Consider the following 25706-nt stretch of genomic DNA (forward strand, 5'->3'; position numbering starts at 1 on the left):
AACTTTCCCCAGGGCTGGTGAATGACTGTGGTGAAATGGGGGTGAGTCTGTCTGTCCTGTCTTTCTCTCTGGACAGGGGACAGGATACTGGGTGAAGAAAGGTGAAAGGAAGAGGCTGGAGAAGGGCGGGAGGCTCCAGCACACGCCAAGGTGGAGATAAAAAAATACAAACCCCGCGAACCCCCTCCCCCGCCCCACCCCCGCCCCACCCCTTAAGTCTAGGCTGCTAAGCGCCAAGTCCAAGTCCGCTTCGGACCCATATCAAGCCGACCCAGGCTGCAGTCCGGTCAGCGAGCCGCCAGGGGGCACGCCTGCCATCTTGGCCGGAGCTCGCGGCTGCGGCGGTCAGTCTAGCCGCGGGGGTGGTCGTAGGGCAGAAGCTACTACCCCGCCCTGCAGGAAACAAAGGCAGGTTAGGGAAGTGGGCCCCTAAGTAGAGAGGCGGAGAGATCCGGCTGCCCTCTCCGCTCCTCCCTCCCCTTCTTTCTCCTACACTAACGCCCGCGCCCGGGTCCCTCCACCCCACCCTGCTCCGCGCCATGACCCACGTGTACAGAGGCTGCAGTTGTAAATGCGACGTCTTCTGGGGCGCCTGGTATCCATAGGAGTCAAAACCGCCGATGAAATCAACTGCGGAAGGGCAGATGCCACGTGGTTAGAGATGGGCCTGTGAAGGGGGCAAGTTATGGGAGGCTGGGTCCTGAAAGGGAGGAATCTGAGGCCGGACCCTGTACAGGGCCTTAGGGGGTTGGGCTTTGCTCTAGTGTCCTGATGGATGGGCCAAGGCCCAAGAGGATAGAGAGCTGGAGGGTGGACGGGGAGGGTGGCCCTTTAAGGGAGAAGGCTGAGGGGAGGCAAGACCTGTTGGGGGTGGGAGTGGGACCAACTGGGAATGGGCGGTGCTTGACAGGAGTGGGGCTGTGGAGCCCCTCAGAGCGACAGGAAGGGGCCTAAGAGGGGCAGGTAGGGGGGCAGTGCTGGAGCCTGGGCTGAGGCCCAGAATGGGCTGGCTATGCAGATCCCCACTCACCCCGCTGCCTCTTCTTCCCCAGCCCCCAGAGGGGCCCCTTAAATCAGGGGTCCCCAACCCCCAGGCCACAGACCGGTACTGGTGTTAGGAACTGGGCCGCACAGCAGGTGAGCGGCAGGCAAGCGAGTGAAGCTTCATCTGTATTTACAGCCGCTCCCCATTGCTCACATTACCGCCTGAGCTCCGCCTCCTGTCAGATCAGCAGTGGCATTAGATTCTCGTAGGAGCAATAACCCTACTGTGAACTGCGCACGCAAGGGATCTAGGTTGCACGCTTCTTATGAGAATCTAATGCCTGATGATCTGAGGGGGAGCTGAGGCCGTGATGCTAGTGATGGGGAGCGGCTGCAAATACAGATTATCATTAGCAGAGAGGTTTGACTGCACAGAGGCCATAATCAATCAATGCACTTGAATCGTCCCGAAAGCACCGCCCCACCCGCCGTCCATGGAAAAATTGTCTTCCATGAAACCGGTCCCTGGTGCCAAAAAGGTTGGGGACCGCTGCCTTAAATAACCCAGGGCTCCCTCCTGCTCTGGCCCCTGTCCAGGGTGCTGACTGCGTGGGGTGGCCTGTGGCCAGGTTTCCCCAGGTCCCTAGGGGCTCCGCACTCACAGCTGTCCTCCTCCTCCAGGAATACTTTGCTCACGTAGCAGGCGAACACGAAGCCGAACAGCTGGGGGAGGACACAGCACGTCAGAGAGGGAGGGAGGGAGGAGAGGGAAGCTCTTCCTTCACCCCCTGCCTGGCCCTGCCCACCCCTGCGCGGGGGGGGGCGTGTGTGCTAAGAGGAAGGCACACCGATAACAACTCCAAGTCAAATGACTGCACCTTAAACTTAATATACGTGGTTCTATTCTCCGTTCTGGGAGTGTGATTTTGGACAAGTAATTATTTTACCTCTTTGAGCCTCAGTTTCCCCAGTTGGATCTGGGCAATACCTTACTGGCTTGTTAAGAGGAAACAGGATTATGTAACTGTGTGTGTAAAGTGCCTAGGGCAGGGCTGGGACAGGCAGGGGGACAGGAGAACTCACAGCCAGGAAGATCTGCAGGGCACTGCTGAGTGCTTCAATGTAGGGATAGTCAAGCAGGCAGCCGGTGACCGAGATGACATGGTGGTCCTCCAGGGCCAGGCGGGAGTTCAGGACAGGTGTCACCAGGCAGCCTGGCCCGTTCTCCATCCACCAGGAGCGGTGCAGGGATGTGTTGAAGGTCATGATGAAGTCCCGGTCCTAGGGGCAGAGGGGCCTAGGATACTGAGCTTGGGCCGGAGGCGGTGGGGGGTTGGGAGGGGAGGAAATCCTCCCCAGGCTCCAGGAGACTTCTCTCTCTTTTTTTTTTTTTTTTGGCAGCACCGCACTTCTTGTGGGATCCTAGTTCCCTGACCAGGGATCGAACCCAGGCGCCGGCAGTGAAAGTGCCAAGTCCTAACCACCGGACCGCCAGGGAATTCCCTCCAGAAGACTTTATATAAGGTCTGCTTCACACCTGGGTTGTTGTAACAGCTTCCTTTCCTGGCTTGATTTGTGAAAGGTATGAAGGAAGTCTGTATCTGCAAGTCTACATTTGGCCAGTAGGTGGCGCTTGATGACCATGCAGGCCTCACTCCTCTATCAGAGGTGGAAGGGGCTGGTTCAAACCCACAGGAGTCTCAGAATTTCAGGGCTGGAAGGGACATTAATGGGGACCGGGTCCAATTATCCAGCTGTTGGTGAAATCCTCAATACAGACCCCTTCACAGCCCATTCAGCCTCTCCACTGCTCCCTGTGTGTGACCCTGGGCAAACCTCTCCTCTTTAGACCTTGGTCTCCCCTTTTGAAATGGAGAAGGGGCTGGCCTACATCAGAAGTTCTTACCCACGTGTGCATCTATGTTTTCCTCAGTCCATTCACTCAGGCAGTCCATTAACAAATATTCACCGCATGCTGACTTGGTGCCAAGCACTGAGATGTTCGATCTCCTTTCATCCCCTCAGCACCCACATGAAATTGGGGTTTCTATTAACTATACTTACTAGATGAGGAAACTGAAGCTCAGAGAGGGTAAGCCACCCTCTGGACTGCGAGGGAATTCCCCATCATGTGTTTATAAGAAGTACGGAGGATGACAGAAATGAAAACGTAGGGATGGGGGATGGGGAGCACAGATGACTCGAATGTGTAAGAGGGCGGTCTCTTCAAGAGATGATGCCCCTGAGACCCACACCACAGGAGCCCTTGGGGCAGGGGAGGGGAAAGGTCAGGCTCTGCCCTCTGGTACTGCCAGGCCTGAGGCTTACCTGGGACAGCTGTCCAACCTCCAAGTAGAAGCAGATGATAAACGCATTCCAGCCAACCCAAAGCACCAGCCAGGCTGCATACTGGGGAAAGCAGAGGTGGGATCAGGGTGGGGCCTGGAGGAGTGGGGACGGGGCGGGTCAATGGACTGAGGAGACCTTTGCAGGGGAAACTATGACAATGCCTCACTCAGAGAGCAATATAGTTTACAGATCATTTTCCATCCATCCAGTCCTTACCAGAGCCCTGCAGGGAAGGCGCTGTCTTTCTCTTTAAAGGTAACTAAGTTAAGGCTCAGAGAGGTTTACATTTTCCAAGATCACACAGCTAGGAAGAGGTAGGGCTGGCATGCAAACCTAAGTCCTCCGGTAGCTAATCCTATCCACTCTGCAGAGAACCACAGACACCGGATGGCATCCTACCCATGGCAAAGAACTAGAGAGGAGCTGGATATTTCCACCCAAATCCTATGCCTAAGCCAGTGGCAGCCGTCTGGCAGACAGTGCCGTTTACAGTGGTGCTGGGGGCTTTCCTGAGAACTGGAGAGAAGGGTCTTCTTATCTCAGGTGAGGGAGAGCTTTGGAAGGGCCCTGTTCACCTGGCTTCTGGAACTGAGCCTGTGGGAGGTGTGGAGAAGCCCTAGAATGAGCGCGAGTGGGCTCTGGGTGGGGGGGGGGGCATGACATTACATGGCATTGTTACTTTGGGTGTCAAGCATTTCTGTAGTAAAGCCTTTTCCCTCAAGAGAGGTGTATAAATGAGTCACTGAGGAAGAGCAAGGGACAAGGATGAGACTAGTTGAAAACAGGAGTTTGATAATCAAGGACCAGAGTTTGGAAAGAGGAAGTAGGAGGAGGGAGCCAGGGACATAATGCACTCCTGGGATCAGGGCACAGGAGGCACTGGCCTCAAGGCCACACTAGCCACACTAGACCACATTTTTGATGAACATCAAGGGACAGAAGCCAAGCCTTCCTGAAGCAACTTGAGAAACAAAACAAAACAAAGTCCATCCCTCGCACGGGCTTACTGGGCAGCGTGGTGATGCGGCAGGAGCCTTCGCTCTGGACAGGATGCTCTAACCCTGCCACTTATTAGCTGTGTGACTTTAGGAAGGCTTGTCACCTTTCTGAGCCTCATTTCCTCATCTGGAAAATGGAGATAAGATATACTTCGCAGGGCTGTCGTAAAGATAAGTAAAGCAGGTGAAACTCTTAGCACGTGCCTGGCATATGGTAGGCACTCACTAAATGATATACCTTGTTAATATTTTGAATTTTCTGTAGAAAATTCTATAGGAAAAATACTAATTTTGTCTCCACTGAGCAAAGAAGCATTGGGATTTGAACATCCACATCACCAGCTGGGCTGGAGCCAAGACAGAGGCTGGGGTCTAGGTGCCCAGGGTGGAGGGCAGCTTTGGCTGGAGGACGAGGTGGGAAGGGATGGGGATGAGAAGAGGGGGTTGGCTTGTGGAGAGGCCAAGTGAGCCATACCAGAATGAGGTACCGGGAGCGGTACTGCACGGTACCAAAGATGCCCAGGATAACTGCCATGATGTGCAGGAAGTTGGCTAGGATAGGAGCCCACTGGTAGCCCAGGAAGTCAAAGATCTGCCGCTCCAACGCAGCCACCTGTGGGAAAGAGCAGGCTGAGGCCACAGTCACCACCTAAAAAAGGAGGACAGGTACTCCTTTTCAACCCTGTGGAGCAGGTGACACCAGTTACCATGGTGATGAGGAACCATGACCTGATTATACACAAGTCTCAGAGCCATCCCAGCCCCGCAGTACCAAAGGGATGCTGGGAGGTGAGGACAGGTCTGTGAGGATGAGCGGGACAGAGCCCTGTGCATCACTTTGGGGTGGGCTAAAGGGAGATGGGAGCCAGCGTTCAGAACGCCTTCCTCCCTGCCAAGAAGCCTCCCCATTGGCACCTATACTTTCCCTGGGGGGCGGGTCTCTGCCGGTGTAGTCAGGATCCAGATTGCCTCCCCCTAGCTCTGGCCTAGGGCTGAGCCAGGGCCCTGGAGACCCCAGGGAAGCCTGGGGGCTCAGTCACCTTCTTCCAAGGACCCCTATCTGGAGGTTGCTCTGGCCCATGGGATCCATGGGCTACAGAGAAAAGATTTTTTTTCACTCCCTGTCCCTGAGGGCACTGTAGTAGGTTGCACAATTGGCCTAAAATTCTTTCTCTTCCTATTTCCATGCTCTTTAGCAGTGCCCTCGCACACTAATTTTGTGCTTGGTCATGTGACTTGCTTTGTCCAAGGGGACTTTAGCAAAGAGGAAGCAAGTGAAGGCTTGAAAAACGCCGGTGCATTGGAGCTTGCCCACTTGTTACACTTGTAACACAGAGAACACCTTGTGAAAGAGCTCAAGCCGACCTGCTGGAGGAAGAGAGTCCACAGGGAAAGAACCAAGGCACCCCAGCTAATAGCCAGTCAACCATCAACACACACGAGTGAGGCCATCCTAGATCATTCAGATGCTAGCCAACCCACCAACTGACCAAAGACAGGTCGCCAGACCAAAAATTCTCCCAGCTGACCCACAGAATCGTGAGCTAAATAAAATGGTTGTTTTATTATTTATTATTATTTTTCTTCAATTTTTGGCTGCACCACGCGGCTTTCAGGATCTTAGTTCCCTGACCAGGGATCGAACCCAGGCCCATGGCAGTGAAAGTGCTGAGTCCTAACCACTGGACCACCGGGGAATTCCCTAAAATGGCTGTTTTAAACCACTACGTTTTGGAGGGATTTGTTACACAGCAAAAGGTAACTGATACAGGACTCAATCAACACTCCCTTTCCAGAAGCCCCTGGTTCAACCTTTCAGCTGATACATTTAGGAACAAAGGTACCAAGGATACCAGTTGTTATTGACTGTCCCATATTCCTTCTTCTGTTAACAGAACTTATCTCTTTCTTTTGGAAACTGCCTCCCAGACCCCCAGTCCATGTGGCTTGGGTGGGGCTGAGCCCACTTCTAATTTCTTTTTTTAAAAAATAAATTTATTTTATTTATTTATTTTTGGCTGTGTTGGGTCTTCGTTCCTGCGTGCAGGCTTTCTCTAGTTGCGGCAAGTGGGGGCTATTCTTCGTTGCGGTGCGCGGGCTTCTCATTGCAGTGGTTTCGCTTGTTGCAGGGCACAGGCTCTAGGCACGTGAGCTTCAGCGGTTGTGGCACGCAGGCTCAGTTGTTGTGGCTCATGGGCTCTAGAGCGCAGGCTCGGTAGTTGTGGCGCACGGGCTTAGTTACTCCGCAGCATGTGGGATCTTCCCGGACCAGGGCTTGAACCCATGTCCCCTGCATTGGCAGGTGGATTCTTAACCACTGCGCCACCAGGGAAGTCTCCCCACTTCTAATTTCTACAGTGGGCTACTGACCCAAGTCTAAGCAAATAGGCAATACACAGTGATCTGTCCAGGGATGGGCACTCAGCCTGCACTCTGAGAGTTATCCTGGATACTTGCTGGGGCATCAGGACAGAGATGCCACCTGCCAAGATACCTGGATGGGCGTAGTGTCAGCTGAGAACTGTTGGTGGCTGTCTTTGCCACCACTTGGGGGACAGCCTGCTTGAGGAGGAAGCCAAAGCTAAAGGAAAGAGAGTGAGGGAGGAAGAGTGAACAAGCAAGGGGAGTGTCTGGGAGACATCGTTTTAGGTCTGAGGATCTAGCCACGCCTAAACAAATTCTCCCTCCTTGTACTTCTGATTCTGTCACTTGCACCCAAGAGTCCTGACTACATAGAAGGAGAGAGAAGAGGGTCTGCCTAGGGAGGAAGAAAGAAGATCCTGATAAAGTAAGAAGATCCCAGAAGTCTTTTTCCTGGCAGGGAGGCAAGAGGAGATGGAGCTAATGGTACCACACAGATGGCAAAGCTTGGGCAGAAACCCAGGAAGCTGCAGGCCCAACCCTGGCACCCACCCACCTGGCACCAGCCTGCCTCTTGCTGGTGACTCCCCTCCCAGAGCTCTGCAGATTGTAAAGAGCCTTCCAAGTTCATCTCTCACTGGATACTTCTTGGCAGAAAGGCACTGCTGAGATCATTAACTCAGAAGAAAGAAACCATGAGGTTCAGAGAGGGGAAGTGACTTGCCCAAGGTCACACAGCAGGTAGGTGGCAGAGCCAGACAGCCATTCTGCCTTTGTCTGCCTCCTGTCCCACCTTGGCACCAACACACCACCTTTCCCAGTTGGCACTGGCTCGGGAGTTAAGACGTGGTTTCTGGTCGAGAGTCTGACACTGATTCCTGGCTTACTTGGGCAGGCTACCTTCTCTGTGGGTCTTGAGATCCTCTTACATAGAGGCTGCCAGACTAAATGACCTCTAAGGGCCCTTCTGGTTTTGAATCCAGTGGCCTGCCAACCTTGGGGGAGAAACTCCCCAGGCTGCTTCCCCTCCCAAAAGCTCCTGCCCCACTTCTCTTCTCCTTCCTACCCTGACTCTGCTAGGCCTTAGGGAGTCCTGGTGGTTTGGGGTCCAGCTGGATACTCTCGACTCAGCTGGCACAGGGTCCTGGCAAGGAGGGTGAGATAGAGTTGCCCAGGCTCATAGTGGAGTTGGGGAGACACCCTGCCTGGATACAACTACCTAAACCTGACATCACCCCTACCCCCACTCTGGCCCTAGCTCAAAATCCCTGTGTTCTCAGGGACCTCATTGATAGAGTGAGCAGCACTGGAGTCACTAAAACTCAAGTTCAAACTGCAGTTCTGCTGTGTGACTTAGGGCAAATTACTTTCCCTCTCTGAGCCTATTTCTTTAACTATAAATGGGGAAGATAATCCCTCCCCTGAGAAGTTGTTGTGAGGATATGGAGACATCACATAAACTAATAATTAGACTTAATATATGGTGGTTAATTAGTAGGAGACCTAACAGTCAAAGCTTCTTAGCTGGGCTTTGAAGGCTGCTAGGATCTGGCTCAATTCTTTATTCCCAGCCAGTTCCTGCCCCCAAGCAGCTGAAATAACAGTTGAGGATCCACCGTCATTTCCCTTTCCTTATATCCAAGTCCTCCTTGGTTTTCAAAACATAGCACAATTTTCTCCGTTCCTAGGAAGACCTCCTGACTGGCCCAAAGGGATCTCTCTTTCCACTGAATATGGAACACTGGCTGTTCTTGTTACTCTGAGCCATCCTCCCAGCCTCCCTCCAGCCTCCCATCCAACAACTGCCCACTCATTCATCAAAACACCATCCACATCCATTTACTCCTCCATCTGACATCTGACATGCCCTCATCCATCCAGGGTACATCATTTATTTATTCACAGAACGTTTAGTCTGTGTCAGGCCCTGTGCTGGCGCTGGGAAGCTGAAATGAATACGTTGCAGTCCCTGCCCTTTGGGAACTCAGAGCCTAGGAGGGGAGACGGATGGAAAATTGGACAGTTAAAAACCAGTGTAAGGGCTTCCCTGGTGGCGCGGTGGTTGGGAGTCCGCCTGCCGATGCAGGGGACGCGGGTTCATGCCCTGGTCCGGGAAGATCCCACATGCCGCGGAGCAGCTGGGCCCGTGAGCCATGACCGCTGAGCCTGCGCGTCTGGAGCCTGTGCTCCGCAACGGGAGAGGCCACAACAGTGAGAGGCCCGCGTACCGGAAAAACAAAAAAAACAAAAAAAACCCCACTGTGATCAGCGGGATAACCCAGGCCTGAACGATGCCTCTCCCTCCAATGGTGAGTGCAGAAACCGATGTAAATAAATAGTTTAATTGAGATTCAGTGTCTTATAAATAACCCCAATTCTAAAGTTGTTATCTTTTATTCAAAAACCAAGTCAAATATTCCAGAACTCCTGCTTCTGCAGCAGTGACATGCAGGTAATTAACAAATAAAGACAAGAAAAAAAAATAGGAGGAATATCTTCCCCATCTGGTTGCAATGGCTTAGAAACAATAATCTCAGGGCTGCAGTGGTTGTAAATCATAACTGGCCTGGGAGTGTCTCTGTTTTTCTTCTTCCTTTTGGCCGCACTGCTCTGCATGTGGGATCTTACTTCCCCAACCAGGGATCAAACCTGTGCCCCTTGCACTGGAAGTGCAGAGTCTTAACCACTGGACCATCAGGGAAGTGCCTAGAGTGTCTTTTTTACTTTGATGGGAGGACTTGTGTGGAGACAATAGCAACCTACTCCTTTGCAAAAAGTTCAAGTTCACGTGCATTGAGAGGGAAAAAGTGACTTCGGGGGGCTTCCCTGGTGGTGCAGTGGTTAAGAATCTGCCGGCCAATGCAGGGGACACAGGTTCGAGCCCTGGTCCGGGAAGATTCCACATGCCACAGAGCAACTAAGCCCGTGCTCCACAACTACTGAGCCTGTGCTTTAGAGCCCACGAGCCACAATTACTGAAGCCTGCGCGCCTAGAGCCCGTGCTCCCCAACAAGACAAGCCACCACAATGAGAAGCCCGCGCACTGCAACAAAGAGTAGCTCCTGCTCACCGCAACTAGAGAAAGCCCACACACAGCAACAAAGACCCAAAAATTCAGGGATATTTTTTCCCTGACTTCAGGGATATTTTTTCCTGGTCAGCCTACAAGTCAGATGAGGCTGGCTTCTTGGGTCTCTCTCCTAAGTGGACCAGCACAGAAGCTTCTGTGGGCGACTGCTGTAGCCTCCCGCCTCATCTCCCGGCAGGAGGCTGCCTACCAACCTAGCGAATGCTTTTTCTAAAGCACAAATCTGGTCGAATCACTCTGTCATCAATGCAGCCCAGAGAGCCTGGGGTGATCCCTATGGCCTCTGGGCCAGCCAATCCCCCGGTCACAAGGACCCCAGATACGCGGGATGAGTCCGCTGACTATAGTCCCAGAAAGACAGATGAGATCCAGTCCCCCCAGCCTCACAGCCCTGTCCGGATCTGTCAATGCCCACAGAGTAAGTCCCACTTTCCTGCCCATTGGTCCTCTCTGCCCTTGATCTCCACAACGCTCTGTGCAGCTTCCTCTGACCCAGCCCTCCCCTGGCCCCCGGCCCCCTTTCATGAGCCCTTCCACACCAGCAAGTGTCTCTACGGCCTCGGCGCCTTCCCTAAGGGGTCCCCCCACCCCTTAAACGTTGCACCCAAGGACGTTGTTTTCCCTGTAGTCTTCTCAGTGACTCTGTTTCTCTTCTCTCATCCCATGCTCCTCAGGCCCAAAGGTGGGGTTGGTATCCTCTGGGGTCTCCAAACTGCCTGCAGAACTGTGCGACCCAGTGGCTATACCACCCTCATCCACTGCTGGACTCATCATCCACTGGCCTCCGGGTCTTGTCCCTTCCTTGAAAACGATCCCATGACCTCGGCATCATCCTGGTCAACTCTGACATCTGGGGGCCACCCCCTCCAGCACCCTAACCTCTCAAGTCCTCTCCCATGACCTTTGCTTCCATTCTTCCTTGTCCATGGCCACTTCTTGGAATGTGTCATCACCCATAACTGCCCTGCCTCCAAAGTCGCCAATTTGAGAGCCCCTCTCAGACACCCCAGCTTCTTCCAACACCCTTCACGATGACGGGCCCATCAGCCTGCTGGGATCACATGACCCTTCACTTCACCATCAGCTTTGCCTGTAACCCATACTCCTCTGCCTTTTCATCACGTCTGTGAGGAAAAGCCCACACCTGGATAAACCCAATTAATAGTTTTCTCAGTTCTCACAAAGCAGCCAAGCACTTCTGGAGAAAGTCACTCCACGGGGCAGACTGGGGCCACTGGAGATCTGGAATCATCAACTCCAAGAAGCTCCCTGATGCTGTCCCACAACCCAACTAGGCTTCCCTGAGGAACTCACTCCTCCTAATACTTCAGATCTTCTTGCTGTCCTCAACCCTCCTGGGTCCCCTTCGCCCTCACGCCGGTAAAGACCTGGTCTCCCCCCACCCCCTATACTTGAGGCTCTGTCCCTCCCCGCACTAAAGGCCAATGCCTCCTCCTGCATTTTGAACCCTAACTTCTACCTACTCAGGAGCCCACATCATCCACAATCTCTTCTCTTGTAAACCCAACCTCTTCCCTGCCCAGAATCCTTCCCACTGGCTCCTAAACATGCTTAAGCCTCTTCTACTGAAAAAAAAAAAAAAAAAATAGAAAGTCCCCTTTTCCCCCTCCAACTAATGCCTTATCTAGCCCAATGCTCCCACATCCAAAACTGTTTAAAGGTCTCCACGCCCTCCCTGCGACTCACCCCTCCACCCACTTGCTACAATTTGGTCCAGGGGTTAGGAGCAGAGCTGGGTTGGAATCTTGGTGCCGCTGGTTTTTCCACAACTCTGGACAAGTCACTTAACCTCTCTGTGCCTCAGTTTTCTCACCAACAAAATGGGTATGATTCATAGTACTTCCTTCATCTGGTCGTGAGGAGAGTCAGCATTATTTAAAATTATATTCCGCTGCAGAGCTCCCTGTCTCCCCCCTTGCTTTATTTTCTCCACGGCACTTATCATTGACTAACATACTATTCACGCCTTATTTACCGCCTCCTGCATTAGAAGGCAAACTCCACGAGAGTGGGGATGTTCACTGCTGCATTTCCAGCGGCGAGAGCCATGCCTGGCACACGCATTCTCCACCTCCTTGGCCTGATTCCGGTGCAGCCCATCCTCCTGTGCAGTCAGGCCCCTAAGTATCAGAGCACCTCAGGGCCACAGCCCAGCCCCTCTTCACACTCCACATGTCCTAGCAAAGGCGTGTCCCCCTCAGCTTCAGTTCCTTCAGCCTCCAGCCCCTTTATAACCAAGTACCCATTGGATGGTTCATCATGAACTTAATACATCCAAACCTGGTCCATTTGCAGTGATGTGGGCCCCATGATGTGTCCAGCTGCATGACCTAGAAAGGTAAGCTGTAGGCCCTGGTCTTCCTGATGCTCACCTGCGTTCCCAGTCTGTCATCAACTGGCTCTCTGCTCTTCTGAATCTCTCTCACATCTGGCCACCTTCCTCCCTCTACCTTCTCTCACCTGGCCACCTGCAATACCAGCCCCCAGTCTACTTCAAGCCTAACCCACCCCTCTTTCCGGAGTGAAGCTTCCACGAGGCTCCCCTGCTGCCCCTCCCCCTGCCCTTAGCTCCCCACCCCCATCCCTGATTATTTATTTATTGGGTAGCTGCCAGCTGAGGGGGATGCAGTTGCCATGGGAACTTTCAGCCCCGAGTCAGGGCTGCCTCTGCTCTCAGTAGGATGCTCTTGTCTGTCTAGACGCCAACCCCAGGAGCCCAACACCAGGTGGGGGGTTGGGGGTGGGGAGTGAGAAATGAATAATGCAGATGGGCCCACCCCGGCCCCCAGGAAGCCGGCTGGGGGAGAGGGCGGGCAGAGGGCTGGGCTTGGGGCCACAGAACCTATCAGAAGCCTCTTGTGTCCAAGCCCTTGCCAGCCAGTTCTGCAAGTCAACTACTTTCCTGTCCAAAATTCCAGCCATATCGCCAGGGGACTTAGATACAGAAGTCAGGCTCTCTGGGGAATGATGAGGAAGGGGCTCCTGAAGTTTCTGGAGAATAGTTTGGTCGCGCCTGGTCTCCTTTACTGACTTTAGTTCACAGAGATGCTGAGGTGGGAAGAACCCGCCATTGGGGGTCAGGTACACCTGGGTTCCATTCCCAGCTCAGTCCCTGACTCACTGTGTGACCTAAAGCAAGTTACTCCCTCTTTCTGAGCCAGCTGTTTCCTCACTGGGAAAACGTCCTGAGGATTTGGACAGTGCATGTAAAGCTCTCATCCCAGTACTTGGTACACAGTTGGTGCTCAGGATATGACTACAGCCTTTGCTGCATCCCCAAACTCAGGCCCCCCTTTTCCCAATGGATTTCTGAGGCCGCTGACAAAATTGAACTCGACTCAGCCCCTCATCCGTGAAATGAGGTAGTGGGATTGAAGCTGCAGATGGCAGAACTGGAAGGACCCCTGGAGATCTGTTGGTCCAACCCCCTCATTAGAGAGGTGAGCAAACTGACAGCAGAGAGGGGCAGTGACTCGTCTAAGGAGAGGGTCTTCTCTCTTTCTCTGAGCTCTGTCCCCATCTCCAGGGTCCAGCCGGTGTCCATGCCATTTGAGTATGAGTTGAAATAAACACCCAGCAAGAGATTAAAAGGAGTACAGTCATGGAGACCAGGTAGTCTCTGGCAAGGTCAGGGAAGATGGGCCTAAAAGGGACTCAATTCAGCGAACAAATATTTCTTGAGGACCTACTATGTGCCAGGTCAGGGTATACAGCAATGAGCAAGCTGGCGTGGTTTCGGCTCCATAGAGCTCTAGTCTAAAGACAGATACCACAGTCCTCTGGGAGCTGATGATGGGGGCTTCTCTGCCTGGTTTCCCACCCACTGTGCATTGACCTGTGGGGAGTTCTTTCTACCCCCAACACACGCACACATTCTCTCTCTCTCTCTCTTTTCCAGGGCTCCCACAGCCCTTCTGCCTCTCCCTGTCCCTGCCTGGATCCTGCTGGAAAATGGCCAAGGCTATCACTGTTAAGTGAAAAAAAAAAAAAAACAAGCTGCAGAACAATATGATTCCATTTATGTAAAAAAAACAAAAGCAGGACCTCCCTGGTGGCACGGTGGTTGAGAGTACGCCTGCCAATGCACGGGACACGGGTTCGTGCCCCAGTCCCGGAAGATCCCACATGCCACGGAGCGGCTGGGACCGTGAGCCATGGCCGCTGAGCCTGCGCTCTGCAACGGGAGAGGCCACGACAGTGAGAGGCCCGCGTACCACAAAAAACAAAAAACAAACAAACAAAAAAAGACATATGAAATGTGTGTGATTGTAAATGCAGAATCAAGAGCCTGGGAAACACACAACAAATGGTTATGAGAACTTCTCTCTAGGGAGCAGGAAGGGGGAAACTTTTACTTTTAAATACATACACTTTGGTATTTCTAAGATGTTTTAAAACAAAGCTATAATTTTTAAAAAGAGAAATGTTGTAAGATGTTGTTGACTCATTGTTAGACTGTGTGAAAGAGCACTTGGGTGGCTCAGAGGATCTGAGGTCTCCTTCTATGATGTGAATGTGCTTTGGGACCCAGGGCAAGACTCCTCTGGGCCTCAGTGTTCTCATCTGTACAATGGGGGCCTCTGCCGCTCCAAGTCGCTATCTAGGCCTGGTGTTGCTGCAGCCCACCTGCCTTCAGGGGGACTGCCCTTGGGGTCCTGTGACCTCTGCTGAGAGCTTCATGGCCCATCTTCACCAGAAGGTGGTTCTGCCAGTTCCTGGTACAGCCTGCCTCTAGGTTCTGCCTGGGTCATCAGAGACCTGCCTCTCCCTGACTACACACAGATCCACCATCACCCCTCCTCCAGGTGCCATCAGCCCTCTCCCCACAGCCCGAGTGTGGCCACCTTGATATGAGGAGGCTCAGCGTGGTCACTTGAGTCTCCTGAAGTCACTCAGACAGGATGTGGCAGAGCTAAGGTCTGAGCCCTGTCTCTACACCCACTGCTCTTCCCACTCACCAGACATCTCTCCAGAGACAGTCACGGGCATTCGAAGGGACAGAGTGGAGGCGGGGGCAAAACCTGCTCTGCATCAAAGGGCCTCTCATGAGCCACCCAGCCCAGCCTCCCATGGGCAGTGAAGTAACAGCTAATGTTTATTAACCTATTAGTGCCAGGCACTGTTCTGAGTACTTCACACCTGTTCATTCATTCATGCTACCAACAGTTCTGTTTTTTTTTTTTTTTTTTTTGCGGTACGCGGGCCTCCCAGCGCCGTGGCCTCTCTCGCCGCGGAGCACAGGCTCCGGACACGCAGGCTCAGCGGCCATGGCTCACGGGCCCAGCCGCTCCGCAGCATGTGGGATCTTCCCGGACTGGGGCACGAACCCGCGTCCCCTGCATCGGCAGGCGGACCCTCAACCACTGCGCCACCAGGGAAGCCCTACCGACAGTTCTTGAGCGTCTTTTGCAGGCTTAGTGCTGAGAACTCAGTGGTGAATACAGAGGGCCCAGTTCCTGTCCTCACGGGATGACAGTCCTGCCCATAGCTTCCTCAGTGCAGACATCAGAACACCTGCCCCAGGCCAGAGAGCAGGGGAAGCGGGAGAGGGGCAAGAAGAGAGGAAGCTCTTTCCCACTAGAAAACTAGGGAATTCCCTGGCAGTCCAGTAGTTAGGACTCCGTGCTTTCACTGCTGAGGGCCTGGGTTCAATCCCTGCAAGCCGCGCGATGTGGCCAAACAACAACAAAACTAAACTAACCTCTCCCAATGGGTCTCAGAAGGTCTTAGAATTGTAGAGTCATTTATTGAGTACCTACTGTATACTACCCCTCATACTCGGGTCACATTTCTCTTTTTTTTTTTGGCCCGTGCTGAGTGGCTTGCAGGCCCAGGCCCCCAGCAGTGGAAGCGCAGAGTCCTAACCACTGGACCACCAGGGAATTCCTGGGTCACATCTCTTAATCTTCCCCCTACTGATAGATGAGGAAACTGAGGCTCAGGGAAGTCAAGGGGCTCACCCATGGGCACACGGAAGAGCTGAGTTTGCAACCGGTCTGCTGGGGCAGAGCCCTTGCTTACCCACCATGTGGTTTTCTGAGACTAGGCTACTCTCGCCCCTACAGCCCTGCTCCATAGCACCTTCTGCTCTCAAGGGTAACCTTCCTCCCCTCAGTGCTGCGCCCTCCTCCTCGGACAGCTCCACAGACCCCAAGTCCTCAGACTGCCATCTGTCTGTCCTCACACCCTCCCACTATGGCCCAGCCCCCTACCTACCTCAGCTGGGCCTGGGGGAGCCAGGGAGCAGCTGGTCACTACCTTCCATGTAATTAGCCCTCGGAGACCATGCCTTGAGCTGTTATAGAGGCCCAGGACTGTCTCAATGGGCTGGTCTGGCCAGCCCTGAACCTGTCAGGAGGCAGCGGCTGGGGCTTGGCCTGTCTCCATGGCGACCCCATCCCCTCATCCCATTGATTACTGACCCGTCCGCAGCTGGAGGGCTCCTCAGGCCCCTTCTGGGCAGACCTATCCCACTATACCTCTGAGCTGGCAGCTCCATTAGAACAACAGGTCTGGTAGAGGTCTAATTAGCATACATCTACATTAATTTGCATAACTCCTGGGCCTAGCAGCCCAGTGTGATATCAAGGTCAGTCTAAAATCAAAGGGTCCCTCTAATCTCATGGGGTGCCTAGCTCCTCATCAACCATCTGGCCCAAACTCACAGGCGCCAGACTGGCAGGTGGTGTGGGCAGTGCAGAGAAGGGCCTTCAGGCCAGTGACTCTCTGTGACTCAGTCTCCTGCTCTGTAGAATGGGCACAAGGCGCCTACTTCACAGCGCTGTTGAGAAGATCAACACCGGGACTTCCCTGGTGGTCCGGTGGTTAAGACTCCGAGCTCCCAATGCAGGGGGCCCGGGTTCCATCCCTGGTCAGGGAACTAGATCCTGCATCCCGCAACTAAAAGATCCTGCATGCCGCAACTAAGACCTGGTGCAGCCCAATAAATAAATTAATTAATTAAAAAAAAAAAAAAGATCAAGGGGTCTTCTAGGGCTTCCCTGGAGGCGCAGTGATTGAGAGTCCGCCTGCCGATGCAGGGGACGAGGGTTCGTGCCCCGGTCTGGGAAGATCCCACATGCCGCGGAGCAGCTGGGCCCGTGAGCCATGGCTGCTGAACCTGCGCGTACGGAGCCTGTGCTCCGCAACGGGAAAGGCCACAACAGTGAGAGGCCCGCGTACCAAAAGTAAAAAAAATAAAATAAAATAAAATAAAATAAAATAAAAAAAGATCAAGGGGTCTTCTAGATTCATTCCCAAGTCCAGGCCTCACCCCACTCCTCCAACCCCCAATCTCCACTCCTGGAGCGCTCTGCTTCCTGCCTGTGGGGCAGGCCCTTCTTACAGGCCCATAAAAGCCTGCAGGAACCTGCTCTCCCCCAGGAGGCTCCTCCCACCAGGCCCTCCCTCAACCTTAATTTCTGGGTCCTGGCTGGAAGTGGATTAGAAGCTGCAGGCTACCAGCTTTGGCCTTTCATCAACACCTCTGGGCTTTGACCTGGTTGGTGCACAGCTGAGAAGCAGGGGAACAGAGGGCATCTGGCCTCGCCCTGGCCCCCAGCACCACCCACTCCAGTGCACCCTTTGGAAAACCATGTGAGGCAGTTTAGGGCACGCTCTGGAGTCACACTGCTTGGGTTTATCTTCCAAATGAGCCTCAGTGTCTCCATCTGTAAAATGGGGATAACAAGCCACACTTCTTGGAGTCATGAAAATTAAATGAGATAATGTATGTCAAGTGCCTGACATCGTAAGCCCTCCATAAATGTTAACTATTATTATTAAAATAATGATAGTAATAAGAAAGAAACCTGAGACTACCTGGAGGGTCAAAGAAGGGTTTACAGAGGAGGTGATATTTAAATTTGGCCTTGAACTGACTATAAAAAAAAAAAAACCGGGCCTCCCTGGTGGCGCAAGTGGTTGAGAGTCCGCCTGCCGATGCAGGGGATACGGGTTCGTGCCCCGGTCTGGGAGGATCCCATATGCCGCGGAGCGGCTGGGCCCGTGAGCCATGGCCGCTGAGCCTGTGCGTCCGGAGCCTGCGCGTCCGGAGCCTGTGCTCCGCAACGGGGGAGGCCACAACAGTGAGAGGCCCGCATACCGCAAAAAAAAAAAAAAAAAAAAACCACCCAACAACACTGCAAACACTCTGGATGTCCATCAGAAGGACACACAGTAAATTATGGCATCTCCCTGTGATGAAACCAATACAGCCATTACAGTGGTGTGGAAAGAGGGCCAACCCACGTGGTGTGAAAAGGCTGCAGGGCCACTTGAGATGTGTGATCTTATTTTTGTGTAAAAGAAAAAAAAAGAATCATCAAACTGTTAACTCTGGAGAGTGGAATTGGAAGGGGTTTTTGAGAGTCAACTAGAGATATTTCTGTAAGGTTGTTACATTGATGAGTAATACTTTTATAAGAAAACAAAATAAAGAAGAAATTACTAGGGGATGAATGAGCATGGGCAAAACCCCTGAGGTGTGGGCTGGGTGACCAACCGTTCTGGTTGGCCTGGGGCTGTGGAGTTTCTTGAGGTGCAGCACTTGAGCGGATAAACCCCAAAGTCCCAGGCAAACTGGGACAAGCTGGTCACCCCAGATGTGGAAGGGTATGGACCACTTATGGGCTTGGGGACAGCTCTGGATGGATGAAATGAGGGGTGGCAAGGTGGGAACACCTGCGGCTGGGCCTCAGACTTAGAGCTTTATCCCGCTGGCCCCAGGAGCCAGGGAAGGTTTGAGGAGAGGGACATGGAAGCTGGATGCTTCAAGCACGGGGCTCTCTGACTGGGGAGGAGGCTGGAGGTGGGCGATCAGGTGGAGATGCAGAGGCCATCCTTGGACGGCTGAGGGCAGGGCCCAGAATCCCTCTCCATGCTCGTGGTTCCACTCTCCTAGAAATCCCACCTTCTTGGAGATGCCCTCTCTACCTCTGCCCCTATCCCCGTGTCCAAACTGTTGGCACATCCCCAGTGCCAATCCTCCAACAGGCTCCAGAGTGGGCAGTGAAGGCCTGGGAGGAGGGCGCCCTCCAGAGAGAAGCACTTCAGACAGGGTGGAGGGGAAGACAACCCAGACGGAGAAAACCCACCAAAAACCAGGCTCTCTCAGGAGACGCCAGCTGCAGACAAATGGACATTTGGATAAATATAAAGGTGATTAACCAGATCTCCCCATTAAGTATAATGAATGACACCACATAATTAAGTCAAAAACTCATGGCAGAAAGCACCTTAATGGAGCAGGCACTTAGGCAGGGAGAATTCATTAAGGAGGTGTGGAGAATTTCAGGAGAGGCTATGAGGATGGAGGCAGGTGGCAAAGACCAGAAGGTTGACAAAAACAATCGGGAGTTAACATCTGTCCAGAATGGGACTGAGAACAGAGCCCAGGAGTTATCAGCCCAGGCTCTGGAGTCAGGCAGACCTGGGATGGAGTCCCAGCTCTCACTTACAAGCTGCGGAACGTGGGAAAGTCATTTCTTGGAGCCTCAGTTTCCTTACCTGCAAAATGGGAATACTACTATTACTAATACCCACTTCCTGGGGTTGTGAGAATTCAATGAGGTAACGTGAGTAAAGGACTTTGCATACAGTAAGTGCTCAGTAAATTATCATTAATTGGACAAGTCACTTTCCCTCTTGGGATCTTAATTTCTCACTGACAAAAAGAGGATAATGTCCTATCTTCTTCCCAGAGAAACTGGAGGATGAAATAAGATCACAACCGTGAAAGCAACTGCTATACTAGAATATGCTTTGTAAACTGTGAAGTACTCTACCCACATCTGTCATTACTAGGATAATTATTAAGTCCTTGGTTTCATCCCAAGGCCAGATTCTTGCTGCTTCTTCCCAGAGAAGCTATACAGTGTAGTGGTTAAAAGTGTGGCCCAGAAGCCAGACTTGTCTGGATTTGAATTTGACCTTTAACGCTTACTAGCTGTGTGACCATCAGCAAGTCACTTAACCTCTCTGTGCTTTAATGTCTCCATCTGTAAAATGAGGATGATGATAACAGTACCTACCTCATGGGGGTGTCGTGAGGCCTAACTGATGGAAGATGCGTAAAGCATTCAGAACATTTCCTGGCCGAGGGCTATAGGTAAAGCCAGGTTAACTGCGATGATTGTTACCCATCGTGTAGACTCCGGGCCTGAGTCCCTCACAGGTTCAGAGGACTCCTGTTCTGAAGGAGACAAGACCACAGTCGTCCTGGTATGCAGGCCCCTTTGGGGCCAGGTATTACTCTCCCCCTGCCCAAACCCCCATCTCACTCCATCCAGTCCAGCCACTGCCTGGCCCAGCCTGGCCCCATGCTCCACCCTTGTTCTTCTCACTCACCCACCGAGCATTCGTGGACACTGACTCTGCGCCAGGCCTGCACTGGCTGCACAGACGACCACTCCAAGTGTCTGCGTAGTGAGAGCCCAGAGAAGAGAGCCAGGCCTCCACTCTGGGCACCTGCCCTGTACACGTGGCTTCATGTCCATTTCACTGACTCCTGTCACCCTTGAGAAGTGTCATTTTACACATGTGGAAACTATGGAGCAGGGAGTAAAGTCACAGACCCCAGGTCACAGAGCAGTATTCGGACACACAGCTGTGGGCTCCAGAGCCTGCACACCGCCCCACGTTTCCCTATTCGCTCCTCTGGTCCATGCACAGCATCGCTGCCACCGTGGCCTGACCACCTCCACCCCGCCGCCGCTGCTGAAACCGGTGCCCTCTCAAAGGATCCGCAACAGCCATGGAGAATGCTGAGATGTGTTCTGTTCAAGGCCATCATTTGGGGACCTCCCTGGTGAGGCAGTGGTTAAGAATCTGCCTGCCAATGCAGGGGACATGGGTTCGAGCCCTGGTCTGCGAAGATCTCACATGCCGCGGAGCAACTAAGCCCGTGTGCCACAACTTCTGAGCCCGCGCCTAGAGCCCGTGCTCCACAACAAGAGAAGCCACCACAGTGACAGGCCCGTGCACCGCAACCAAGAGTAGCTCCTGCTCACCACAACTAGAGAAAGCCCGCATGTAGCAATGAAGACCCAATGCAGCCAAAAATAAGTAAATAAATTTATAAAAAAACAAAAAGCCCATCATTTGCGAGCAGTGTGAAGTCCAGCAAGTCTAAACGTCCTAAGCCTCGGTTTCCTCGTCTATAAACAGGAAAAGAATTAAATCTACCTTTCGGAGTTGACGTTAAAGGATGTAAAGCAGGGTACCTGGCACTGAAGGCGCCCCCAACAGATGCCATTCTTTGGTCCCTCTGCGTCCAATCCTTCCGCCCACCCCCATCCCCACTTTTGTAGGTGGTGTTCTGAAGTTTTCTCATTCCTTCAGTGAAGGTTTCTTTCATTCCTTCTGGAGGCCTTTCTTCCTTGCTAATAAGACAAAGCAGAGCAAGGCCTTCCTGCAGCCATTCTACTATCACCTCAAGCAGGGCGGCCTGCCTGCCTTCACAGCACCCCTGCAAACCTCCAGTGTTAAGTGTGCTATTCTCTGGGCCCCAGGGCTCCCTCAGAAAGCTCCCTTGAAGCTGACCTGGCGCTCCCTCTGAGCCAGCCTGGCTGAGCCAGCCTTTGAGAGCGGTCAGCCCTTGCCTGGAGCAGAAGCGCTCCGACAAACACCGGACAAGAGGCCTCTGTACAAAAACCTCCCGACTTTCCGTGTCTCCTCCCAACTCTGCCTTTTCCTTCCTGGACTCCGGTGTGAGTCTATGACATCATGTCTGACTCAGAAAATGATGATGCTGAGACCTTGGGCAAATCATTTGACCTTTCAGGGCCTCAGTTTTCTCATCTGTAAAATGGGACTTGTAACCCCTACCCTTCTTGCCTCCCAGGTTGAGGGGTGGTGGATTCAACGGGATAACCGACACCTGGGAACCATCAAGCTCCCCCCCTTGCTGGGGAGACCTCCAGGGCTCGTACTTTCTGTTCCAACTGGATCAAGAGAAGCAGTGCAGTAAAGCCCAGGCTCCTCCTTCCCACCTGAGCATCCCCAACAGCAGAATTGACCTCCAAGGAGTCTGGTGCAAGAGAGGAATCTCCTGGAAGTTTGTTTTATCTTAAAAGAATATGCACCTAATATTCTGCTCTGACATAGAGCCTTCTCCTTCGATCATTTCCCGCCAGATCAGGATAGAATGGATGCTCTGCAAAGATGCAGATCTTTATCCTGTGGCTCAGCCTCCTCCTGCCCCCAACCAGGCAGGTACAGGAACTGAAATCTAAGAAGCCAGCCAGACCGGGTGCAAATCCTGCCTCCACACTTACCCACAGGCCACACAGCTAGTAAGCCATTCAGCACGGCTGAGGCTGTTTCCTCATCTGAAATGGGGAAAACTGATCCCAGGGCCCACGTCTGTGGGTCAGGCCAGGGTAAGGCTGAGGGCAATGAGTGAAGAGAAAGGGTCCAAACCTGAGGTCAGGGACATGGAAGCTGAGTCATTGTAGGAAGGGTTTGAGAAGATTGGGCTCTTTAGGCTATTATGAGACCTTTTCATTCTCCTTTCATTTGCTCAACCATTACATCTTTACTGAATGTCAGTCCCAATACTAGACATTGGACATACAGTGGTGAACAAAAGCAAAAATAGACACAGCTGCTGACTCAACCAAACACTCAACTAAATGGGAGCAGAAGGGAACTTCCTCAGCCTGGTAAAAGGCATCTATGAAAAGCCCCACAGCTAACATTATACTTAATGGTGAGAAACTGGACGTGTTTACCCAAAGATCAGGGACAAGACAAGGATGTCGACTCTCCTCACTTCTATTCAACATTGTATTGGAGGTTCTAGCCAGGACAATTAGGCAAGAAAAAGAAAGCAAAGGCATCTGGATTGCAAAGAAAGAAGTAAAACTATCTCTATTTCCAGATGGCATGATCTTTTTTTTTTTTAATTGAATGAATGATTCTTTAAATTCTATAGTGCTTTACAATTTTCAAAAGTTTTACCATAATGGAAAAGAATATGAAGAAGAATATGTAAACATATGTATAACTGAATCACTCTGCTGTACACCAGAAACTAACACAACATTGTAAATCAATTATACTTCAATTTTTTAAAAAGTTTCACACAACTAATTTCATATAATAACCCTTTTTTTCCCCATCCCTATATTTCCTCTCCCCCTTCCCTCTCCCTACTGTAACCACTAGTTTGTTCTCTGTATCTGTGAGGCAGATGACATGATGTTCTATATAGAAAGCCCTAAAGAATCCACAAAAAACTTAGAGCTACTAAATCAGATCAGCAAAATTGCAAGATCCAAAATCAACATACAAAAATCAGTTGTTTTTCTTTCTTAAAAATTTTTAAAATTTAATTCAATTTATTATTTATTTATTTTTGGCCATGCCACACGGCATGTGGGAGCTTAGTTCCCCAACCAGGGATAGAACCCACGCCCCCTGCAGTGGAAGCACAGAGTCTTAACCACTAGACTGCCAGGGAAGTCCCTCAGTTGTTTTTCTATACACTAGCAATGAACAACCCAAACTTAAATTAAGAAAATTCCATTCACAATAGTATTGAAAAGAATAAAGTAAATTTAACCAAGGAGGTGCAAGACTCATACACTGAAAACTACAAAATATTACTGAAAGAAATTAAAGAGATAAATAAATGAGAAGACATCCAGTGTTCATAGACTGGAAGACTTAATGTTGTTAAGACTGCAATACTTCCAAATTGATCTACAGATTCGATGCAATCTCTATTAAAATTCCAAGTACTATTTTTGCAGAAATGGATAAGCTGGTCCTAATATTTGTATGGAAATGCAAGGGACCCAGAATAGCCAAAATAATCTTGAAAAAGAACAAAGTTGAAGGACTTATACTTGTTGACTTCAAAACTTACCAACACACTACAGTAATCAAGACAGCATGGTAGGGCCTCCCTGGTGGCGCAAGTGGTTGAGAGTCCGCCTGCCGATGCAGGGGATACGGGTTCGTGCCCCGGTGTGGGAGGATCCCATATGCCGCGGAGCGGCTGGGCCCGTGAGCCATGGCCGCTGAGCCTGCGCATCCGGAGCCTGCGCGTCCGGAGCCTGTGCTCCGCAACGGGGGAGGCCACAACAGTGAGAGGCCCGCATACCGCAAAAAAAAAAAAAAAAAAAAAAAAAAAAAAAGACAGCATGGTAGTGAGATAAGGTTAGACATATAGACCAATGGAATAGAATCGCGAGTCTGAAAATAAACCCATATATTTACCATAAACTGATTTCCAACAGGGTGCCAAGACTATTGAATGGAGAAAGCATAGTGTTTTCAACAAACGCTGCTGGGACAAATAGATATCCATGTGCAAAGGAATGAAGTTGGACTCCTACCTCACACCATATATAAAAACTAACTCAAAATGAATCACATTTTGAGTTAGTTTTAGTAAGAGCTAAAACTATAAAACTCTTAGAAGAAACCACAGGTATCAATCTGAATGACCTTAGAATAGGCAACAGTTCTTCGATATGACACCAAAAGCACAGGCAGCCATAGGAAAACTAGATAAATTGGACATCATCAAAATAAAAAACCTTTGAACATCAAAGCACATTATCAAGAAAGTGAAAAGTCAACCCACAGAATAGGAGAAAATATTGGTAAATCATAGATGTGATAAGGGTCTAGAATCCAGAATATACAGAGAACTCTTACCAATCAACAATAAAACAATAAATAACCCAATAAAAAATGGGCAAAGGAGGGACTTCCCTGGTGGCACAGTGGTTGAGAGTCCATCTGCCGATGCAGGGGACACGGGTTCGTGCCCCGGTCCCGGAGGATCCCACATGCTGCAGTGCGCTGGGCCCGTGAGCCATGGCCGCTGAGCCTGTGCGTCCGGAGCCTGTGCTCTGCAGCGGGAGAGGCCACAACAGTGAGAGGCCCGTGTACCGCAAAAAAAAAAAAAAAAAAAAAATGGGCAAAGGATTTGAACAGAAATTTTCCCAAAGAAGATACACAACTGGCCAATAAGCACATGAAAAGATGCTCAACATCGTTAGTCATTAATGAAATGCAAATCAAACCCACAATGAGATGCTACTTTACACCCACAGGGACAGCTATAATAAAAAATACAGATAATAATAAGTGTTGGTGTGGTGAGGATGTAGAGAAACTGGAACCCTCATGCATTGCTAGTGGGAATGTAAAATGGTGCAGCCACTATGGAAAACAGTCTGACAGCTCCTCAAAAAATTGTATAGTTATCACATGGCCCAGCAATTCCATGCCAAGGCATATACCTGAAAATTAAAACAAAGTTCACACAAAACTTGTATAGGAATCTTCACAGCAGTATTATTCATAGCAGCCAAAAAGTGGAAACAACCCAAATATTCATCAACTGATTAATGGATAAACAAAATGTGATACGTCCATTCAAAGGAATATTAAGCCATAGAAAGGAATGTAGTGACCCATGCCACAACATGCGCAAACCTTAAAAACATTACGCTACGTGAAAGAAGACAGTCACAAAGGACCACGTATTGTATGATCCTATTATAACAAATATCCAGAATAGGCAAATCCAGAGAGACAGAAAGTAGATTAGTGGTAGGTAGCCAGGGGCCAGAGGGAGGGGGGAATGAGTTTGAGGTTTCTTTTTTGGGGCAATGAAAAATGTTCTGGAGTTAGATAGTGGCCATGGCTGCAGAACTCTGTGAACATATTAAAAACCACTGAATTGTTAAAATGGTGAATTTTATGGTATGTGAGTTTTATCTCAATAAAAAAAGGAGGAAAAAAAAAACTCCAGACATTTTTGCCCTCCTTGTCCTTATGGAGGTTCCATTCAGTGGCGGGTAGTGGGAGAGGGAACCCCCCCACCTCCCCGCACCACACACACACACATGTGCACAGAGACAAAATGAAATTACTATTGTGCTAAG

The 25706-nt window shown here is 51.2% G+C and overlaps 1 protein-coding gene across 4 annotated transcripts in view; it reads right to left on the bottom strand.

Annotated features, from left to right (window-relative positions):
• Positions 1-299: 299 nt before the first annotated feature.
• The window catches only part of NKAIN1 (sodium/potassium transporting ATPase interacting 1), a 43076-nt gene continuing 17669 nt past the window's right edge, over positions 300-25706 (bottom strand). For 2 of the 4 annotated variants that reach the window (XM_060089343.1, XM_060089345.1), the window contains exons 2-7: positions 4807-4944; positions 3313-3393; positions 2068-2265; positions 1647-1707; positions 549-630; positions 300-393 (exon numbers count right to left, since the gene is read on the bottom strand). In XM_060089343.1, coding sequence (XP_059945326.1) covers positions 384-393; positions 549-630; positions 1647-1707; positions 2068-2265; positions 3313-3393; positions 4807-4944 — 570 coding nt within the window. In that variant the 3' untranslated portion in view covers positions 300-383. Of the gene's footprint in view, positions 394-548; positions 631-1646; positions 1708-2067; positions 2282-3312; positions 3395-4806; positions 4981-25706 lie in introns of those variants that run through there. The other 2 variants (XM_060089342.1, XM_060089344.1) reach the window with 2 other exon arrangements.

The sequence above is a fragment of the Mesoplodon densirostris genome, chromosome 2 (genome assembly GCF_025265405.1).
Source record: "Mesoplodon densirostris isolate mMesDen1 chromosome 2, mMesDen1 primary haplotype, whole genome shotgun sequence".
Lineage (NCBI taxonomy): Eukaryota > Metazoa > Chordata > Mammalia > Artiodactyla > Ziphiidae > Mesoplodon > Mesoplodon densirostris.